Genomic DNA, 19106 nt, shown 5'->3' with positions numbered 1-19106 from the left:
TAATGTTCTCTACTGTATTCATCAAATCACATTTTTCTCAGTTCTTTTTTCTATATTTTTCTAAGGAAGGACAAATGAGTTCAACAGGAACTTCAAATAAGAGGATATTCTATGATTTTCATTGTGACCACCTATCTAATCATCCGTAATGAACTAGTTTAAATATGAATCAACAAAATATAATCTATACCATTCTTGATTTATAAGAATTGGAATAATAGTATTATATTATAATGAATAGAAACCCAAAACATATTACTTGACCTACACTCACAACATGAATGGTTTAATAGTAAAATCTCCTGACCAGGTTTAAGATGAATAGCTCGAGCCACTGATGGGATCCATTTTTAAGATTCTTATTATTAATGTTAGGAAAACATCATTTTTGTTCCATCTGCACCTTTGCTGCAACCAGACCAAACCAAAATCATAACCTTGAAATAAATTAGTGGAATGTAATCATTCTATGCATAAAACACACTAAGAATAATAGGTAAGAAGGTAACATGATGTTCAAATATGCATGTTCAAATAAAAGGGGAGTAATAGATAGAAGGTTCGAAGAGTGTGACATCGATTTTGTCTAATGTATTAGTTTGTAGATTGTAAGTAAGACATTCAATAAAGCGTCGTTAGGTGAATTAGTCAAAGTTATAGTTATCTCGGTAACTTTATGCAAGTAAGTTTATTTGTTCTACTTTAGTTAATGTCATTTTGTAATTAAGGCTTACAATAACTTACGGCAGTGTGAAAGTGTTTAGCTTTAAACAAACGTTGAAAAAGAGAATAAAGGAATTTTTTCCGTCACGTGCACGCGACATTATATTATTTTCACCAATTAATTTAAAAAACTCGCCGCAGAACGAACAACGTCACAATAATATAGTAGAAAGCAAGTAAAGTACTAAAATTACTTTTGAAAGAAAGACTAGGTTTAAACTTGTATTTTTCTATATTGTTACAAACCAATCACACACAAAAAATCTACGGTCCCTCAAAATTTCATAAAACTTGATAACTTTACGTTTAGTTATATCTGTTTATAACCATTTAACCATATTTCTAGACAATTCTTCAAGCAGACTTCAGGAGGTTTTGTTTTCAGAATAGCTATCTCACACTTGAGTAGGTTAGACAGTAATATCACTATCTGAAGCTTTGACGATATAAATCTATTCTTCAAACTCCCCGTCATGAGGTAATATAACTACATAACAAATGTAACTACATAACAAATGTAACTACATAACTAATATAACTACATAACTAATATAACTACATAACAAATGTAACTACATAACTAATATAACTACATAACAAATGTAACTGCATAACTAATGTAACTGCATAACTAATGTAACTGCATAACTAATGTAACTACATAATTAATGTAACTACATAACTAATATAACTACATAACTAATGTAACTACATAACTAATATAACTACATAACAAATGTAACTGCATAACTAATGTAACTACATAATTAATGTAACTACATAACTAATATAACTACTTTACAAGATCCAAAAATAAAATGCAATAAGACAAGAATACATCACCGAATTGTTATAACTGGACTTCTTTCAACCACTTGGACTTATCATGGGAAATCCATTATCAGCATTGGGCTTCAACACAAAAATTCTTAGAAGAAACAATTATATTGAAAACTGCATAAAATCGTTTTCTAACCATATAATTCGCCCAAACTAGACAGGTACTTTAAAGAGCCTACTAAATGTAACACACACAATAAATACCACATGAAACATTAATAAAAAATGAACACACTTTATTGAATGGTTCACTAACATAACCAGATCGTTATCACAGTAATTATACAAACTGTTAACAAACACAACCTAGAAAAAACAAGTTTAACAAAGAAAATATATTGTTTGAAGTTATTGGTTATATCAGTTTAATAAGTGTTCTTTGAGGTTGTTGAATAATGGATCACGTATCTCTGTAATAAGTATTTCTCAAAGTTGTTGAATAATGGATCGTGTATCTGTGTAATAAGTATTTCTCAAAGTTGTTGTGTAATGGATTGTGTATCTGTGTAATAAGTATTTCTCCAAGTTGTTGTGTAATGGATAGTGTATCTGTGTAATAAGTATTTCTCGAAGTTGTTGTGTAATGGATAATAAATATTACTAATAAACATTGTATCAAGTGTTGGGTAATGTATTATACATATTATTAATAAACATTGTATCAAGTGTTGGGTAATGGATTATACATATTATTAATGAATAATGTATCAAGTGATGGGTAATGGATTATACATACTATTAATGAATAATGTATCAAGTGATGGGTAATGGATTATACATATTATTAATGAACATTGTATCTAGTGATGGGTAATGGATTATACATATTAATGAACATTGTATCAAGTGATGGATAATGGATTATACATATTATTAATGAACATTGTATCAAGTGATGGGTAATGTATTACACATAGTATCAATGAATATTGTATCAAGTGATGGGTAATGGATTATACATATTATTAATGAATATTGTATCGAGTGATGGATAATGGATTATGCATATTATTAATGAACATTGTATCAAGTGATGGGTAATGTATTACACATAGTATCAATGAATATTGTATCAAGTGATGGGTAATGGATTATACATATTATTAATGAATATTGTATAGAGTGATGGATAATGGATTATGCATATTATTAATGAACATTGTATCAAGTGTTGGGTAATGGATTATACATATTATTAATAAACATTATATCAAGGGATGGATAATGAATTATACATATTATTAATGAAAATTGTATCAAATGATGGGTAATGGATTATACATATTATTAATGAACATTGTATCAAGTGATGGGTAATGTATTATACATATTATCAATGAATATTGTATCAAGTGATGGGTAATGGATTATACATATTATTAATGAATAATGTATCAAGTGATGGGTAATGGATTATACATATTATTAATGAACATTGTATCAAGTGATGGATAATGGATTATACATCTTATTAATGAACATTGTATCAAGTGATGGGTAATGTATTACACATAGTATCAATGAATATTGTATCAAGTGATGGGTAATGGATTATACATATTATTAATGAATATTGTATCGAGTGATGGATAATGGATTATGCATATTATTAATGAACATTGTATCAAGTGATGGGTAATGTATTACACATAGTATCAATGAATATTGTATCAAGTGATGGGTAATGGATTATACATATTATTAATGAATATTGTATCGAGTGATGGATAATGGATTATGCATATTATTAATGAACATTGTATCAAGTGTTGGGTAATGGATTATACATATTATTATAAACATTGTGTCAAGTGTTGGGTAATGGATTATGCATATTATTAATGAACATTGTAACAAGTGATGGGTAATGGATTATCCATATTATTAATGAACATTGTATCAAGTGATGGATAATGGATTATACATATTATTAATAAACATTGTATCAAGTGTCGGGTAATGGATGATACATATTATTAATGAATAATGTATCAAGTGATGGGTAATGGATGATACATATTATTAATGAATATTGTATCGAGTGATGGATAATGGATTATGCATATTATTAATGAACATTGTATCAAGTGATGGGTAATGTATTACACATAGTATCAATGAATATTGTATCAAGTGATGGGTAATGGATTATACATATTATTAATGAATATTGTATAGAGTGATGGATAATGGATTATGCATATTATTAATGAACATTGTATCAAGTGTTGGGTAATGGATTATACATATTATTAATAAACATTATATCAAGGGATGGATAATGAATTATACATATTATTAATGAAAATTGTATCAAATGATGGGTAATGGATTATACATATTATTAATGAACATTGTATCAAGTGATGGGTAATGTATTATACATATTATCAATGAATATTGTATCAAGTGATGGGTAATGGATTATACATATTATTAATGAATAATGTATCAAGTGATGGGTAATGGATTATACATATTATTAATGAACATTGTATCAAGTGATGGATAATGGATTATACATATTATTAATGAACATTGTATCAATTGATGGGTAATGTATTACACATAGTATCAATGAATATTGTATCAAGTGATGGGTAATGGATTATACATATTATTAATGAATATTGTATCGAGTGATGGATAATGGATTATGCATATTATTAATGAACATTGTATCAAGTGATGGGTAATGTATTACACATAGTATCAATGAATATTGTATCAAGTGATGGGTAATGGATTATACATATTATTAATCAATATTGTATCGAGTGATGGATAATGGATTATGCATATTATTAATGAACATTGTATCAAGTGTTGGGTAATGGATTATACATATTATTAATAAACATTGTGTCAAGTGTTGGGTAATGGATTATGCATATTATTAATGAACATTGTAACAAGTGATGGGTAATGGATTATCCATATTATTAATGAACATTGTATCAAGTGATGGATAATGGATTATACATATTATTAATAAACATTGTATCAAGTGTCGGGTAATGGATGATACATATTATTAATGAATAATGTATCAAGTGATGGGTAATGGATGATACATATTATTAATGAATAATGTATCAAGTGATGGGTAATGGATTATACATATTATTAATGAATAATGTATCAAGTGATGGGTAATGGATTATACATATTATTAATGAACATTGTATCAACTGATGAATAATGGATTATACATATTATTAATGAACATTGTATCAAGTGATGGGTAATGGATGATACATATTATTAATGAATAATGTATCAAGTGATGGGTAATGGATGATACATATTATTAATGAATAATGTATCAAGTGATGGGTAATGGACTATACATATTATTAATGAATAATGTATCAAGTGATGGGTAATGGATTATACATATTATTAATGAACATTGTATCAACTGATGGATAATGGATTATACATATTATTAATGAACATTGTATCAAGTGATGGGTAATGTATTACACATAGTATCAATGAATATTGTATCAAGTGATGGGTAATGGATTATACATATTATTAATGAATATTGTATAGAGTGATGGATAATGGATTATGCATATTATTAATGAACATTGTATCAAGTGTTGGGTAATGGATTATACATATTATTAATAAACATTATATCAAGGGATGGATAATGAATTATACATATTATTAATGAAAATTGTATCAAATGATGGGTAATGGATTATACATATTATTAATGAACATTGTATCAAGTGATGGGTAATGTATTATACATATTATCAATGAATATTGTATCAAGTGATGGGTAATGGATTATACATATTATTAATGAATAATGTATTAAGTGATGGGTAATGGATTATACATATTATTAATGAACATTGTATCAAGTGATGGATAATGGATTATACATATTATTAATGAACATTGTATCAAGTGATGGGTAATGTATTACACATAGTATCAATGAATATTGTATCAAGTGATGGGTAATGGATTATACATATTATTAATGAATATTGTATCGAGTGATGGATAATGGATTATGCATATTATTAATGAACATTGTATCAAGTGTTGGGTAATGGATTATACATATCATTAATAAACATTGTATCAAGTGTCGGGTAATGTATTATACATATTATTAATAAACATTGTATCAAGTGTTGGGTAATGGATTATACATATTATTAATGAATAATGTATCAAGTGATGGGTAATGGATGATACATATTATTAATGAATAATGTATCAAGTGATGGGTAATGGACTATACATATTATTAATGAATAATGTATCAAGTGATGGGTAATGGATTATACATATTATTAATGAACATTGTATCAACTGATGGATAATGGATTATACATATTATTAATGAACATTGTATCAAGTGATGGGTAATGGATTATACATATTATTAATGAACATGGTATCAAGTGATGGGTAATGTATTACACATAGTATCAATGAATATTGTATCAAGTGATGGGTAATGGATTATACATATTATTAATGAATATTGTATCGAGTGATGGATAATGGATTATGCATATTATTAATGAACATTGTATCAAGTGTTGGGTAATGGATTATACATATTATTAATAAGCATTGTATCAAGTGTTGGGTAATGGATTATGCATATTATTAATGAACATTGTAACAAGTGATGGGTAATGGATTATACATATTATTAATGAATAATGTATCAAGTGATGGGTAATGGATTATACATATTATTAATGAACATTGTATCAAGTGATGGATAATGTATTATACATATTATTAATAAACATTGTATCAAGTGTCAGGTAATGTATTATACATATTATTAATAAACATTGTATCAAGTGTCGGGTAATGTATTATACATATCATTAATAAACATTGTATCAAGTGTCGGGTAATGTATTATACATATTATTAATAAACATTGTATCAAGTGTTGGGTAATGGATTATACATATTATTAATGAATAATGTATCAAGTGATGGATAATGGATTATACATATTATTAATGAACATTGCATCTAGTGATGGGTAATGGATTATACATATTATTAATGAATAATGTATCAAGTGATGGGTAATGGATTATGCATATTATTAATGAACATTGTATCAAGTGTCGGGTAATGTATTATACATATTATTAATAAACATTGTATCAAGTGTTGGGTAATGGATTATACATATTATTAATGAATAATGTATCAAGTGATGGATAATGGATTATACATATTATTAATGAACATTGTATCAAGTGATGGGTAATGGATTATACATATTATTAATGAATAATGTATCAAGTGATGGGTAATGGATTATACATATTATTAATGAATAATGTATCAAGTGTTGGGTAATGGATTATACATATTATTAATGAACATTGTATCAAGTGTTAGGTAATGGATTATACATATTATTAATGAACATTGTATCAAGCGATGGATAATGGATTATACATATTATTAATGAATATTGTATCAAGTGATGGATAATGGATTATACATATTATTAATGAACATTGCATCTAGTGATGGGTAATGGATTATACATATTATTAATGAATAATGTATCAAGTGATGGGTAATGGATTATGCATATTATTAATGAACATTGTATCAAGTGTCGGGTAATGTATTATACATATTATTAATAAACATTGTATCAAGTGTTGGGTAATGGATTATACATATTATTAATGAATAATGTATCAAGTGATGGATAATGGATTATACATATTATTAATGAACATTGTATCAAGTGATGGGTAATGGATTATACATATTATTAATGAATAATGTATCAAGTGATGGGTAATGGATTATACATATTATTAATGAATAATGTATCAAGTGTTGGGTAATGGATTATACATATTATTAATGAACATTGTATCAAGTGTTAGGTAATGGATTATACATATTATTAATGAACATTGTATCAAGCGATGGATAATGGATTATACATATTATTAATGAATATTGTATCAAGTGATGGATAATGGATTATACATATTATTAATGAATATTGTATCAAGTGATGGATAATGGATTATACATGTAGGTAGGATGATATATCTGAGTTTTCCCGTCTTTTTTTCTGTTAAAAAAGTGTTATTTTTATTTCAACTTATTCCCTTATTAATAATAGTGGTGAAGTCTCGTGAATGTGCTTGCTATAAACCACTGTCGTTGTTCGTCAAACATGAATTGTTATTGTATTTTTTAGTCAGGCTTGTGGACCGTCAATCTAAAGCTTAACAAACAACCCGAAACAGCCACTGTATTGATGATTGTTACATCTCACCTTCGAAGTTTCCAAAGTGAAACGGTCACTGTGGAGTCGTGGACAGAATATGAAGTGAGGAAAAAACACAGCAACATCGTGATAAAAGCCCGGGTCGCCAAGGGCAACCTTCCTGTCACTGGGGCGACAGTAGATGCTACCGTAACAACCCCTAACGGATCAACAGTTTCGATTCCAATGGAAGAAACTAATCGTACGTTTTTAAAATAATAATGTAATTTTTCATCAACGGAAGGTTAGACGAATGACCATTAATCTAATTACCAGTGAAAGATTAGATAAATATCCACTAATCTAATTATCAGTGAAGGGTATGATAAATAACCACTAACCTAATTATTGTTGAAGGGTTAGATTAATGACCAATAATCTGTTTCTATACATCGTAAAATGTGTTGTGTATTTGTGTGTGTTTTCTTATAGCAAAGCCACATCGGGCTATCTCCTGAGCCCACCGAGGGAAATCGAATCTCTGATTTTAGCGTTCTAAATCCGTAGACATATCGCTGTACTAGTGAGGGACTAAAATATCAGTATTTTTAATATTGTTTTTACTTATGTCTTGTTTTACTTAGATAAAAACTAATTCAACCATTATTCGTTGTAACACTATTCTGATTCAGTCCTTCTTAAAAGAAAAAACTGAATAAGTCCGTAATCAGTATAACTAGTGAGATGTACTGAATAAGTCCCGTAATCAGTATAACTAGTGAGATGTACTGAATAAGTCCCGTAATCAGTATAACTAGTGAGATGTACTGAATAAGTCCCGTAATCAGTATAACTAGTGAGATGTACTGAATAAGTCCTGTAATCAGTATAACTAGTGAGATGTACTGAATAAGTCCCGTAATCAGTATAACTAGTGAGATGTACTGAATAAGTCCTGTAATCAGTATAACTAGTGAGATGTACTGAATAAGTCCTGTAATCAGTATAACTAGTGAGATGTACTGAATAAGTCCTGTAATCAGTATAACTAGTGAGATGTACTGAATAAGTCCTGTAATCAGTATAACTAGTGAGATGTACTGAATAAGTCCTGTAATCAGTATAACTAGTGAGATGTACTGAATAAGTCCTGTAATCAGTATAACTAGTGAGATGTACTGAATAAGTCCTGTAATCAGTATAACTAGTGAGATGTACTGAATAAGTCCTGTAATCAGTATAACTAGTGAGATGTACTGAATAAGTCCTGTAATCAGTATAACTAGTGAGATGTACTGAATAAGTCCCGTAATCAGTATAACTAGTGAGATGTACTGAATAAGTCCTGTAATCAGTATAACTAGTGAGATGTACTGAATAAGTCCTGTAATCAGTATAACTAGTGGGATGTACTGAATAAGTCCTGTAATCAATATAACTAGTGAGATGTACTGAATAAGTCCTGTAATCAGTATAACTAGTGAGATGTACTGAATAAGTCCTGTAATCAGTATAACTAGTGAGATGTACTGAATAAGTCCTGTAATCAGTAAAACTAGTGAGATGTACTGAATAAGTCCTGTAATCAGTATAACTAGGGAGATGTACTGAATAAGTCCTGTAATCAGTATAACTAGTGAGATGTACTGAATAAGTCCCGTAATCAGTATAACTAGTGGGATGTACTGAATAAGTCCTGTAATCAGTATAACTAGTGAGATGTACTGAATAAGTCCTGTAATCAGTATAATAACTAGTGAGATGTACTGAATACGTCCCGTAATCAGTATAACTAGTGGGATGTACTGAATAAGTCCCGTAATCAGTATAACTAGTGAGATGTACTGAATAAGTCCCGTAATCAGTATAACTAGTGGGATGTACTGAATAAGTCCTGTAATCAGTATAATAACTAGTGAGATGTACTGAATAAGTCCTGTAATCAGTATAACTAGGGAGATGTACTGAATAAGTCCTGTAATCAGTATAACTAGTGAGATGTACTGAATAAGTCCTGTAATCAGTATAACTAGTGAGATGTACTGAATAAGTCCTGTAATCAGTATAACTAGTGGGATGTACTGAATAAGTCCTGTAATCAGTATAATAACTAGTGAGATGTACTGAATAAGTCCTGTAATCAGTATAACTAGTGAGATGTACTGAATAAGTCCTGTAATCAGTATAACTAGTGAGATGTACTGAATAAGTCCTGTAATCAGTATAACTAGTGGGATGTACTGAATAAGTCCTGTAATCAGTATAATAACTAGTGAGATGTACTGAATAAGTCCTGTAATCAGTATAACTAGGGAGATGTACTGAATAAGTCCTGTAATCAGTATAACTAGTGAGATGTACTGAATAAGTCCCGTAATCAGTATAACTAGTGAGATGTACTGAATAAGTCCTGTAATCAGTATAACTAGTGGGATGTACTGAATAAGTCCTGTAATCAGTATAATAACTAGTGAGATGTACTGAATAAGTCCTGTAATCAGTATAACTAGTGAGATGTACTGAATAAGTCCTGTAATCAGTATAACTAGTGAGATGTACTGAATAAGTCCTGTAATCAGTATAACTAGTGAGATGTACTGAATAAGTCCCGTAATCAGTATAACTAGTGAGATGTACTGAATAAGTCCTGTAATCAGTATAACTAGGGAGATGTACTGAATAAGTCCTGTAATCAGTATAACTAGTGAGATGTACTGAATAAGTCCCGTAATCAGTATAACTAGTGGGATGTACTGAATAAGTCCTGTAATCAGTATAACTAGTGAGATGTACTGAATAAGTCCTGTAATCAGTATAACTAGTGAGATGTACTGAATACGTCCCGTAATCAGTATAACTAGTGAGATGTACTGAATAAGTCCTGTAATCAGTATAACTAGTGAGATGTACTGAATAAGTCCTGTAATCAGTATAACTAGTGAGATGTACTGAATAAGTCCTGTAATCAGTATAACTAGTGAGATGTACTGAATAAGTCCTGTAATCAGTATAACTAGTGAGATGTACTGAATAAGTCCTGTAATCAGTATAACTAGTGGGATGTACTGAATAAGTCCTGTAATCAGTATAACTAGTGAGATGTACTGTCCTGTAATCAGTATAACTAGTGAGATGTACTGAATAAGTCCTGTAATCAGTATAACTAGTGAGATGTACTGAATAAGTCCCGTAATCAGTATAACTAGTGAGATGTACTGAATAAGTCCTGTAATCAGTATAACTAGTGAGATGTACTGAATAAGTCCTGTAATCAGTATAACTAGTGATATGTACTGAATAAGTCCTGTAATCAGTATAACTAGTGAGATGTACTGAATAAGTCCTGTAATCAGTATAACTAGTGAGATGTACTGAATAAGTCCTGTAATCAGTATAACTAGTGAGATGTACTGAATAAGTCCCGTAATCAGTATAACTAGTGAGATGTACTGAATAAGTCCTGTAATCAGTATAACTAGTGAGATGTACTGAATAAGTCCTGTAATCAGTATAACTAGTGAGATATGTACTGAATAAGTCCTGTAATCAGTATAACTAGTGAGATGTACTGAATAAGTCCTGTAATCAGTATAACTAGTGAGATGTACTGAATAAGTCCTGTAATCAGTATAACTAGTGAGATGTACTGAATAAGTCCTGTAATCAGTATAACTAGTGAGATGTACTGAATAAGTCCTGTAATCAGTATAACTAGTGAGATGTACTGAATAGTATAACTAGTCCTGTAATCAGTATAACTAGTGAGATGTACTGAATAAGTCCTGTAATCAGTATAACTAGTGAGATGTACTGAATAAGTCCTGTAATCAGTATAACTAGTGAGATGTACTGAATAAGTCCTGAATCAGTATAACTAGTGAGATGTACTGAATAAGTCCTGTAATCAGTATAACTAGTGAGATGTACTGAATAAGTCCCGTAATCAGTATAACTAGTGAGATGTACTGAATAAGTCCCGTAATCAGTATAACTAGTGAGATGTACTGAATAAGTCCTGTAATCAGTATAACTAGTGAGATGTACTGAATAAGTCCTGTAATCAGTATAACTAGTGAGATGTACTGAATAAGTCCTGTAATCAGTATAACTAGTGAGATGTACTGAATAAGTCCTGTAATCAGTATAACTAGTGAGATGTACTGAATAAGTCCCTGTAATCAGTATAACTAGTGAGATGTACTGAATAAGTCCTGTAATCAGTATAACTAGTGAGATGTACTGAATAAGTCCTGTAATCAGTATAACTAGTGAGATGTACTGAATAAGTCCTGTAATCAGTATAACTAGTGGGATGTACTGTAATAAGTCCTGTAATCAGTATAACTAGTGAGATGTACTGAATAAGTCCTGTAATCAGTATAATAACTAGTGAGATGTACTGAATAAGTCCTGTAATCAGTATAACTAGTGAGATGTACTGAATAAGTCCCGTAATCAGTATAACTAGTGAGATGTACTGAATAAGTCCTGTAATCAGTATAACTAGTGAGATGTACTGAATAAGTCCTGTAATCAGTATAACTAGTGATATGTACTGAATAAGTCCTGTAATCAGTATAACTAGTGAGATGTACTGAATAAGTCCTGTAATCAGTATAACTAGTGAGATGTACTGAATAAGTCCTGTAATCAGTATAACTAGTGAGATGTACTGAATAAGTCCTGTAATCAGTATAACTAGTGAGATGTACTGAATAAGTCCTGTAATCAGTATAACTAGTGAGATGTACTGAATAAGTCCCGTAATCAGTATAACTAGTGAGATGTACTGAATAAGTCCTGTAATCAGTATAACTAGTGAGATGTACTGAATAAGTCCTGTAATCAGTATAACTAGTGATATGTACTGAATAAGTCCTGTAATCAGTAAAACTAGTGAGATGTACTGAATAAGTCCTGTAATCAGTATAACTAGTGAGATGTACTGAATAAGTCCTGTAATCAGTATAACTAGTGAGATGTACCTGTGAATAAGTCCCGTAATCAGTATAACTAGTGAGATGTACTGAATAAGTCCTGTAATCAGTATAACTAGTGAGATGTACTGAATAAGTCCTGTAATCAGTATAACTAGTGAGATGTACTGAATAAGTCCGTAATCAGTATAACTAGTGAGATGTACTGAATAAGTCCTGTAATCAGTATAACTAGTGAGATGTACTGAATAAGTCCTGTAATCAGTATAACTAGTGAGATGTACTGAATAAGTCCTGTAATCAGTATAACTAGTGGGATGTACTGTAATAAGTCCTGTAATCAGTATAACTAGTGAGATGTACTGAATAAGTCCTGTAATCAGTATAACTAATGTACTGAATAAGTCCTGTAGTGAGATGTACTGAATAAGTCCTGTAATCAGTATAACTAGTGAGATGTACTGAATAAGTCCTGTAATCAGTATAACTAGTGAGATGTACTGAATAAGTCCTGTAATCAGTATAACTAGTGAGATGTACTGAATAAGTCCTGTAATCAGTATAACTAGTGAGTATGTACTGAATAAGTCCTGTAATCAGTATAACTAGTGAGATGTACTGAATAAGTCCTGTAATCAGTATAACTAGTGAGATGTACTGAATAAGTCCTGTAATCAGTATAACTAGTGAGATGTACTGAATAAGTCCTGTAATCAGTATAACTAGTGAGATGTACTGAATAAGTCCCGTAATCAGTATAACTAGTGAGATGTACTGAATAAGTCCTGTAATCAGTATAACTAGTGAGATGTACTGAATAAGTCCTGTAATCAGTATAACTAGTGAGATGTACTGAATAAGTCCTGTAATCAGTATAACTAGTGAGATGTACTGAATAAGTCCTGTAATCAGTATAACTAGTGAGATGTACTGAATAAGTCCCAGTAATCAGTATAACTAGTGAGATGTACTGAATAAGTCCTGTAATCAGTATAACTAGTGAGATGTACTGAATAAGTCCCGTAATCAGTATAACTAGTGAGATGTACTGAATAAGTCCGTAATCAGTATAACTAGTGAGATGTACTGAATAAGTCCTGTAATCAGTATAACTAGTGAGATGTACTGAATAAGTCCTGTAATCAGTATAACTAGTGAGATGTACTGAATAAGTCCTGTAATCAGTATAACTAGTGAGATGTACTGAATAAGTCCCGTAATCAGTATAACTAGTGAGATGTACTGAATAAGTCCTGTAATCAGTATAACTAGTGAGATGTATTGAATAAGTCCTGTAATCAGTATAACTAGTGAGATGTACATTTCCTAAGATCCTACTTATACAGATCATAATGTATTCCCTCATCAGTTGGGTAATTTTGCTGTTAATAATTGCATTACATTTCTCAAGATTCGACCAGTAATTATATCAGACATAATCAAAACTGGTATGGAAAATTATATTAAATAAAAACTACAAAACAGGAGATAAGGGTCTTCAACATCAATATTTCTATGGATTACAGAACCAGGCTTGTTCGATGGATTATTTCTTGGTTTCAATGGAATTGGAAGATACAGTGTTGAGACGCATGTTCAAAATGATGGTAGAGCAAAGATATACAAAGGTATGACATTCGGAGGGATATATATTTAAATATAATATGACAGGTGACAGTAGTTCATTCTGTTTGTAACGCTAAGTGATATAAAATAGTACCTCAGTTCGTAACGTAATTTGGTTCTAATAATCTACTACTTCAGTTCATAATGTAATTTGGTTCTAATAATCTACTACTTCAGTTCGTAATGTAATTTGGTTCTAATAATCTACTGCTTCAGTTTGTAACGTAATTTGGTTCTGATAATCTACTACTTCAGTTCGTAATGTAATTTGGTTCTAATGATCTACTACTTCGGTTTATAATGTAATTTGGTTCTAATAATCTACTACTTCAGTTCGTAATGTAATTTGGTTCTAATAATCTACTACTTCAGTTTGTAACGTAATTTGTTTCTAATAATCTACTACTTCAGTTTGTAACGTAATTTGTTTCTAATAATCTACTACTTCAGTTCGTAATGTAATTTGTTTCTAATAATCTACTACTTCAGTTTGTAATGTAATTTGTTTCTAATAATCTACTACTTCGGTTTGTAATGTAATTTGTTTCTAATAATCTACTACTTCAGTTCGTAATGTAATTTGGTTCTAATAATCTACTACTTCGGTTTGTAATGTAATTTGGTTCTGATAATCTACTACCTCAGTTCGTAACGTAGTTTGGTTCCAATAATCTACTACTTCAGTTCGTAATGTAATTTGGTTCTGATAATCTACTATTTCGGTTTGTAATGTGAGTTGGTCCTAATAATCTACTACTTCGGTTTGTAATGTGATTTGGTTCTGATAATGTACTACTTCGGTTTGTAATGTAATTTGTTTCTAATAATCTACTACTTCAGTTCGTAATGTAATTTGGTTCTAATAATCTACTACTTCGGTTTGTAATGTAATTTGGTTCTGATAATCTACTAACTCAGTTCGTAACGTAATTTGGTTCCAATAATCTACTACTTCGGTTCGTAATATAATTTTACATTGTTGAAAATGTACTTGAATTTCTAAGATAATTTGTACTGTGATATCTGTTTTGTGATACCTTGTTATTTCACTTAAATTTTCAATGATATCAAATCACTAGGAGGACAATCAGCTCTACAGATTCTGGAAAAGTTTAATAGGACTGCAAGTGGAGGTGTATTTAAAAATTGTTACACGAGAACTGGTACAATGAACCCACCTGACAAGGTTAATGATTTTACTATTATCAAACACTGGCTTTGTGGAGAGGAACAGTGTATTACATTTAGATGGACTTCACCATCCAGAAACGCTGCAAAAACAAGCGGTATGAATTTAGTACAAAGAAATAACTATCCTTTCTTATAGTCCTAAAACATTAGTTGAGACTATTTAGTTACAAAAACTGTGTACAATATCTTTTATGATGGTAACTGAGATCGTTCTAAGCACAATAGATTGTGTCTTGTACATTGTTGTCTGTCTTGATGTAGAAGTAAACACAAGAGTTTGTGTATTGTACGTTGTTGTCTGTCTTGAGGTAGAAGTGAACACAATAGTTTGTGTATTGTACATTGTTGTCTGTCTTGAAGTTGAAGTAAACACAATAGTTTGTGTATTGTACGTTGTTGTCTGTCTTGAGGTAGAAGTAAACACAATAGTTTGTGTATTGTACGTTGTTGTCTGTCTTGAAGTTGAAGTAAACACAATAGTTTGTGTATTTTACATTGTTGTCTGTCTTGAGATAGAAGTAAACACAATAGTTTGTGTATTGTACATTGTTGTTTGTCTTGAGGTAGAAGTAAACACAATAGTTTGTGTATTGTACATTGTTGTCTGTCTTGAGGTAGAAGTAAACACAATAGTTTGTGTATTGTACATTGTTGTCTGTCTTGAAGTTGAAGTAAACACAATAGTTTGTGTATTGTACATTGTTGTCTGTCTTGAGGTAGAAGTAAACACAATAGTTTGTGTATTGTACATTGTTGTCTGTCTTGTGGTAGAAGTAAACACAATGGTTTGTGTCTTGTACATTGTTGTCTGTCTTGATGTAGAAGTAAACACAATAGTTTGTGTATTGTACGTTGTTGTCTGTCTTTAGGTAGAAGTAAACACAAAAATTTTTGTATTGTACATTGTTGCCTGTCTTGAAGTTGAAGTAAACACAATAGTTTGTGTATTGTACATTGTTGTCTGTCTTGAGGTAGAAGTAAACACAATAGTTTCTGTATTTACATTGTTGTCTGTCTTGAGGTAGAAGTAAACACAATAGTTTGTGTATTGTACGTTGTTTCTGTCTTGAATTAGAAGTAAACACAATAGTTTTTGTATTTACATTGTTGTCTGTCTTGAGGTAGAAGTAAACACAATAGTTTTTGTATTGTACGTTGTTTCTGTCTTGAATTAGAAGTAAACACAATAGTTTGTGTATTGTACATTGTTGTTTGTCTTGAGGTAGAAGTAAACACAATAGTTTGTGTATTGTACATTGTGGTCTGTCTTGAGGTAGAAGTAAACACAATAGTTTGTGTATTGTACATTGTTGTCCGTCTTGAAGTAGAAGTAAACACAATAGTTTGTTTATTGTACCTTGTTGTCTGTCTTGAGATAGAAGTAAACACAAGAGTTCTTGTCTTGTATGTTGTTGTCTGTCTTGAGGTAGAAGTAAACACAATAGTTTGTGTCCTGTACATTGTTGTCTTCTTGAGGTAGAAGTAAACACAATAGTTTGTGTCTTGTACATTGTTGTCTGTCTTGAGGTAGAAGTAAGCACAATAATTCTTGTCTTGTACGTTGTTGTCTGTTTTGAAGTCAACGTAAACACAGTAGTTTGTGTCTTGTGTGTTGTTGTCTGTTTTGAAGTCAACGTAAACACAGTAGTTTGTGTCTTGTACGTTGTTGTCTGTCTTGAGTTAGAAGTAAACACAATAATTCTTGTCTTGTACGTTGTTGTCTGTTTTGAAGTCAACGTAAACACAGTAGTTTGTGTCTTGTGTGTTGTTGTCTGTTTTGAAGTCAACGTAAATACAGTAGTTTGTGTATTGTACGTTGTTGTTTGTCTTGAGATCGACATAAATACATGAAATCCGGCCTGTGTTTCTTAATACTAAACAGTAAAACCCTTTTCTACCATAATGAATGCTCACTGTGTGCATTCATCTTAAGTATCATACGTGTTTCTTAATATTTAGTGTTAATTGAAATTCTGATTTTGTCGTCGATTCAGTTGTCTAATAAAATATATAGTTTTAATTTTGAAATAGTGCAGAGAATATTTTAAAACTTGAAGTATTGATATTTATATTAATATTACAGAATGTCAAATTAACATGAGTTGGAGTCACGATTTTATAGAAATTCAGAAAGTTGTAGGACGTTCCAACAGAGTTACGGATGAGCAGGTTAAAGATGGTAGTTTAGAATGTGTTGAGGAGTCCCGTAAACAAACACTGTCCGTTGCTATCGACTTCACTAGATATGAAGAGGGCGAGATGGTATATTTTACTGTTCGTGTTATTACTGATGGAAACAGGATCGGTGATATGTCAAACATGGTGAAACTTACCGTTTCAAAAGAAAAAAGACTTAGCGTTTCGCCCGTCACCACCATAAAGTCCACCTTAGAATCAAACGTTGCTGAATCTGTTGATAATGAAACGCACTACGTTAAGAGTACTGAGTTTCCAGAACTCGTGAGTGATAACCGGTTTGTCCATGCAATACAGAAAGAAGTTTGGGTTCTGCCAGTGATTTGTGTCCATATATTAACAGTAATTTTTATTATAGTTTTGTCCGCAGTTTACATTGCCTGTAAGAAGCACAAGAACATAAGACGTCTAATGCCAGTTAACCTGTTGAAAGCGGCTGACAATGAGAAAAGCGAAACGTCCAATCCTGATAAGAAAGGGATTTCCTGTGAAGTGGAGAGTCTTCAGATAATTATGGATCCTCGTGGAAAATCGATCACTGATTCAGAAGGCGTCTGTCAAATCAATAACATGACAAGTTTCTATGGAAGAAAAGGAAGACCTTCATTAACCCTCAAAGCTGCTGATAAAAACAATATTTTTATGGTCCCCCCAAGGATAAAGCCCCAACCTCATGAAAGTCCTACGACATGTGTGGAAAAAGAGGATAAAACAACCGCGTCTTCGATGGTTCTGTTAAACTCAAGTACTAGTAAAGAACCTACAAGAGAACCCGAAGTTTCAAATGAATATGAAGAAGTTATAATTCCATTATTAGATTCAGACACTGTTGAAAGTATAAAGAAAACGTTGGAAAGTGAAAGACAAACAACAAGGCACTCGGGTATCAAATTACACATGCATTTGAAGACCGAAGATACGAAATAAACAATCCTAGGAGAGATTTCAGAACAACCAAAGATGATAACTATAATAATTAGTCAGAGAGCTTGAGTTTAAAAAATACAATAAATCGTTTTTTTATGTATCAATAACAGAGAAGTTTAAAAACCAAATATGACTACCGTTGTAGACGTGATTTGAAAGTAAAATTAAATAAACTTATATTTATAAAATTAACTAATTTAGTATTAAGTTTCTTCAGTATTCAGCTACACAGCGAAACTTGCGTTATTATAATACAAATTATACATGTGAATTATAATCATTATGCGTAGTTATAATATGTCAACTCCACTCTTTAATTACACAGCAAAAAATAACCTACTGTGGTTGTTGTAACTTGAGTAACTCAATGACGTTCAGGGACGATTTTTTAAAACACTAATCCGTTACTCTAGTTACATCCA

At 30.6% G+C, this 19106-nt stretch overlaps 1 protein-coding gene across 1 annotated transcript in view; it reads left to right on the top strand.

Moving 5' to 3' along the window:
• The window catches only part of LOC143256385 (calcium-activated chloride channel regulator 1-like), a 57076-nt gene extending 38200 nt beyond the window's left edge, over positions 1-18876 (top strand). The window contains exons 8-11 of the mRNA XM_076513564.1: positions 7799-8069; positions 14271-14372; positions 15450-15656; positions 17645-18876. Of these exons, the coding sequence (XP_076369679.1) occupies positions 7799-8069; positions 14271-14372; positions 15450-15656; positions 17645-18684 (1620 nt within the window). The 3' untranslated portion in view covers positions 18685-18876. The remainder of the gene's footprint in view (positions 1-7798; positions 8070-14270; positions 14373-15449; positions 15657-17644) is intronic.
• Positions 18877-19106: the final 230 nt, after the last annotated feature.

Source organism: Tachypleus tridentatus, chromosome 7 (assembly GCF_004210375.1).
Source record: "Tachypleus tridentatus isolate NWPU-2018 chromosome 7, ASM421037v1, whole genome shotgun sequence".
In the NCBI taxonomy this organism is placed as follows: domain Eukaryota; kingdom Metazoa; phylum Arthropoda; class Merostomata; order Xiphosura; family Limulidae; genus Tachypleus; species Tachypleus tridentatus.
This window is presented reverse-complemented; position numbering and strand designations above follow the sequence as displayed.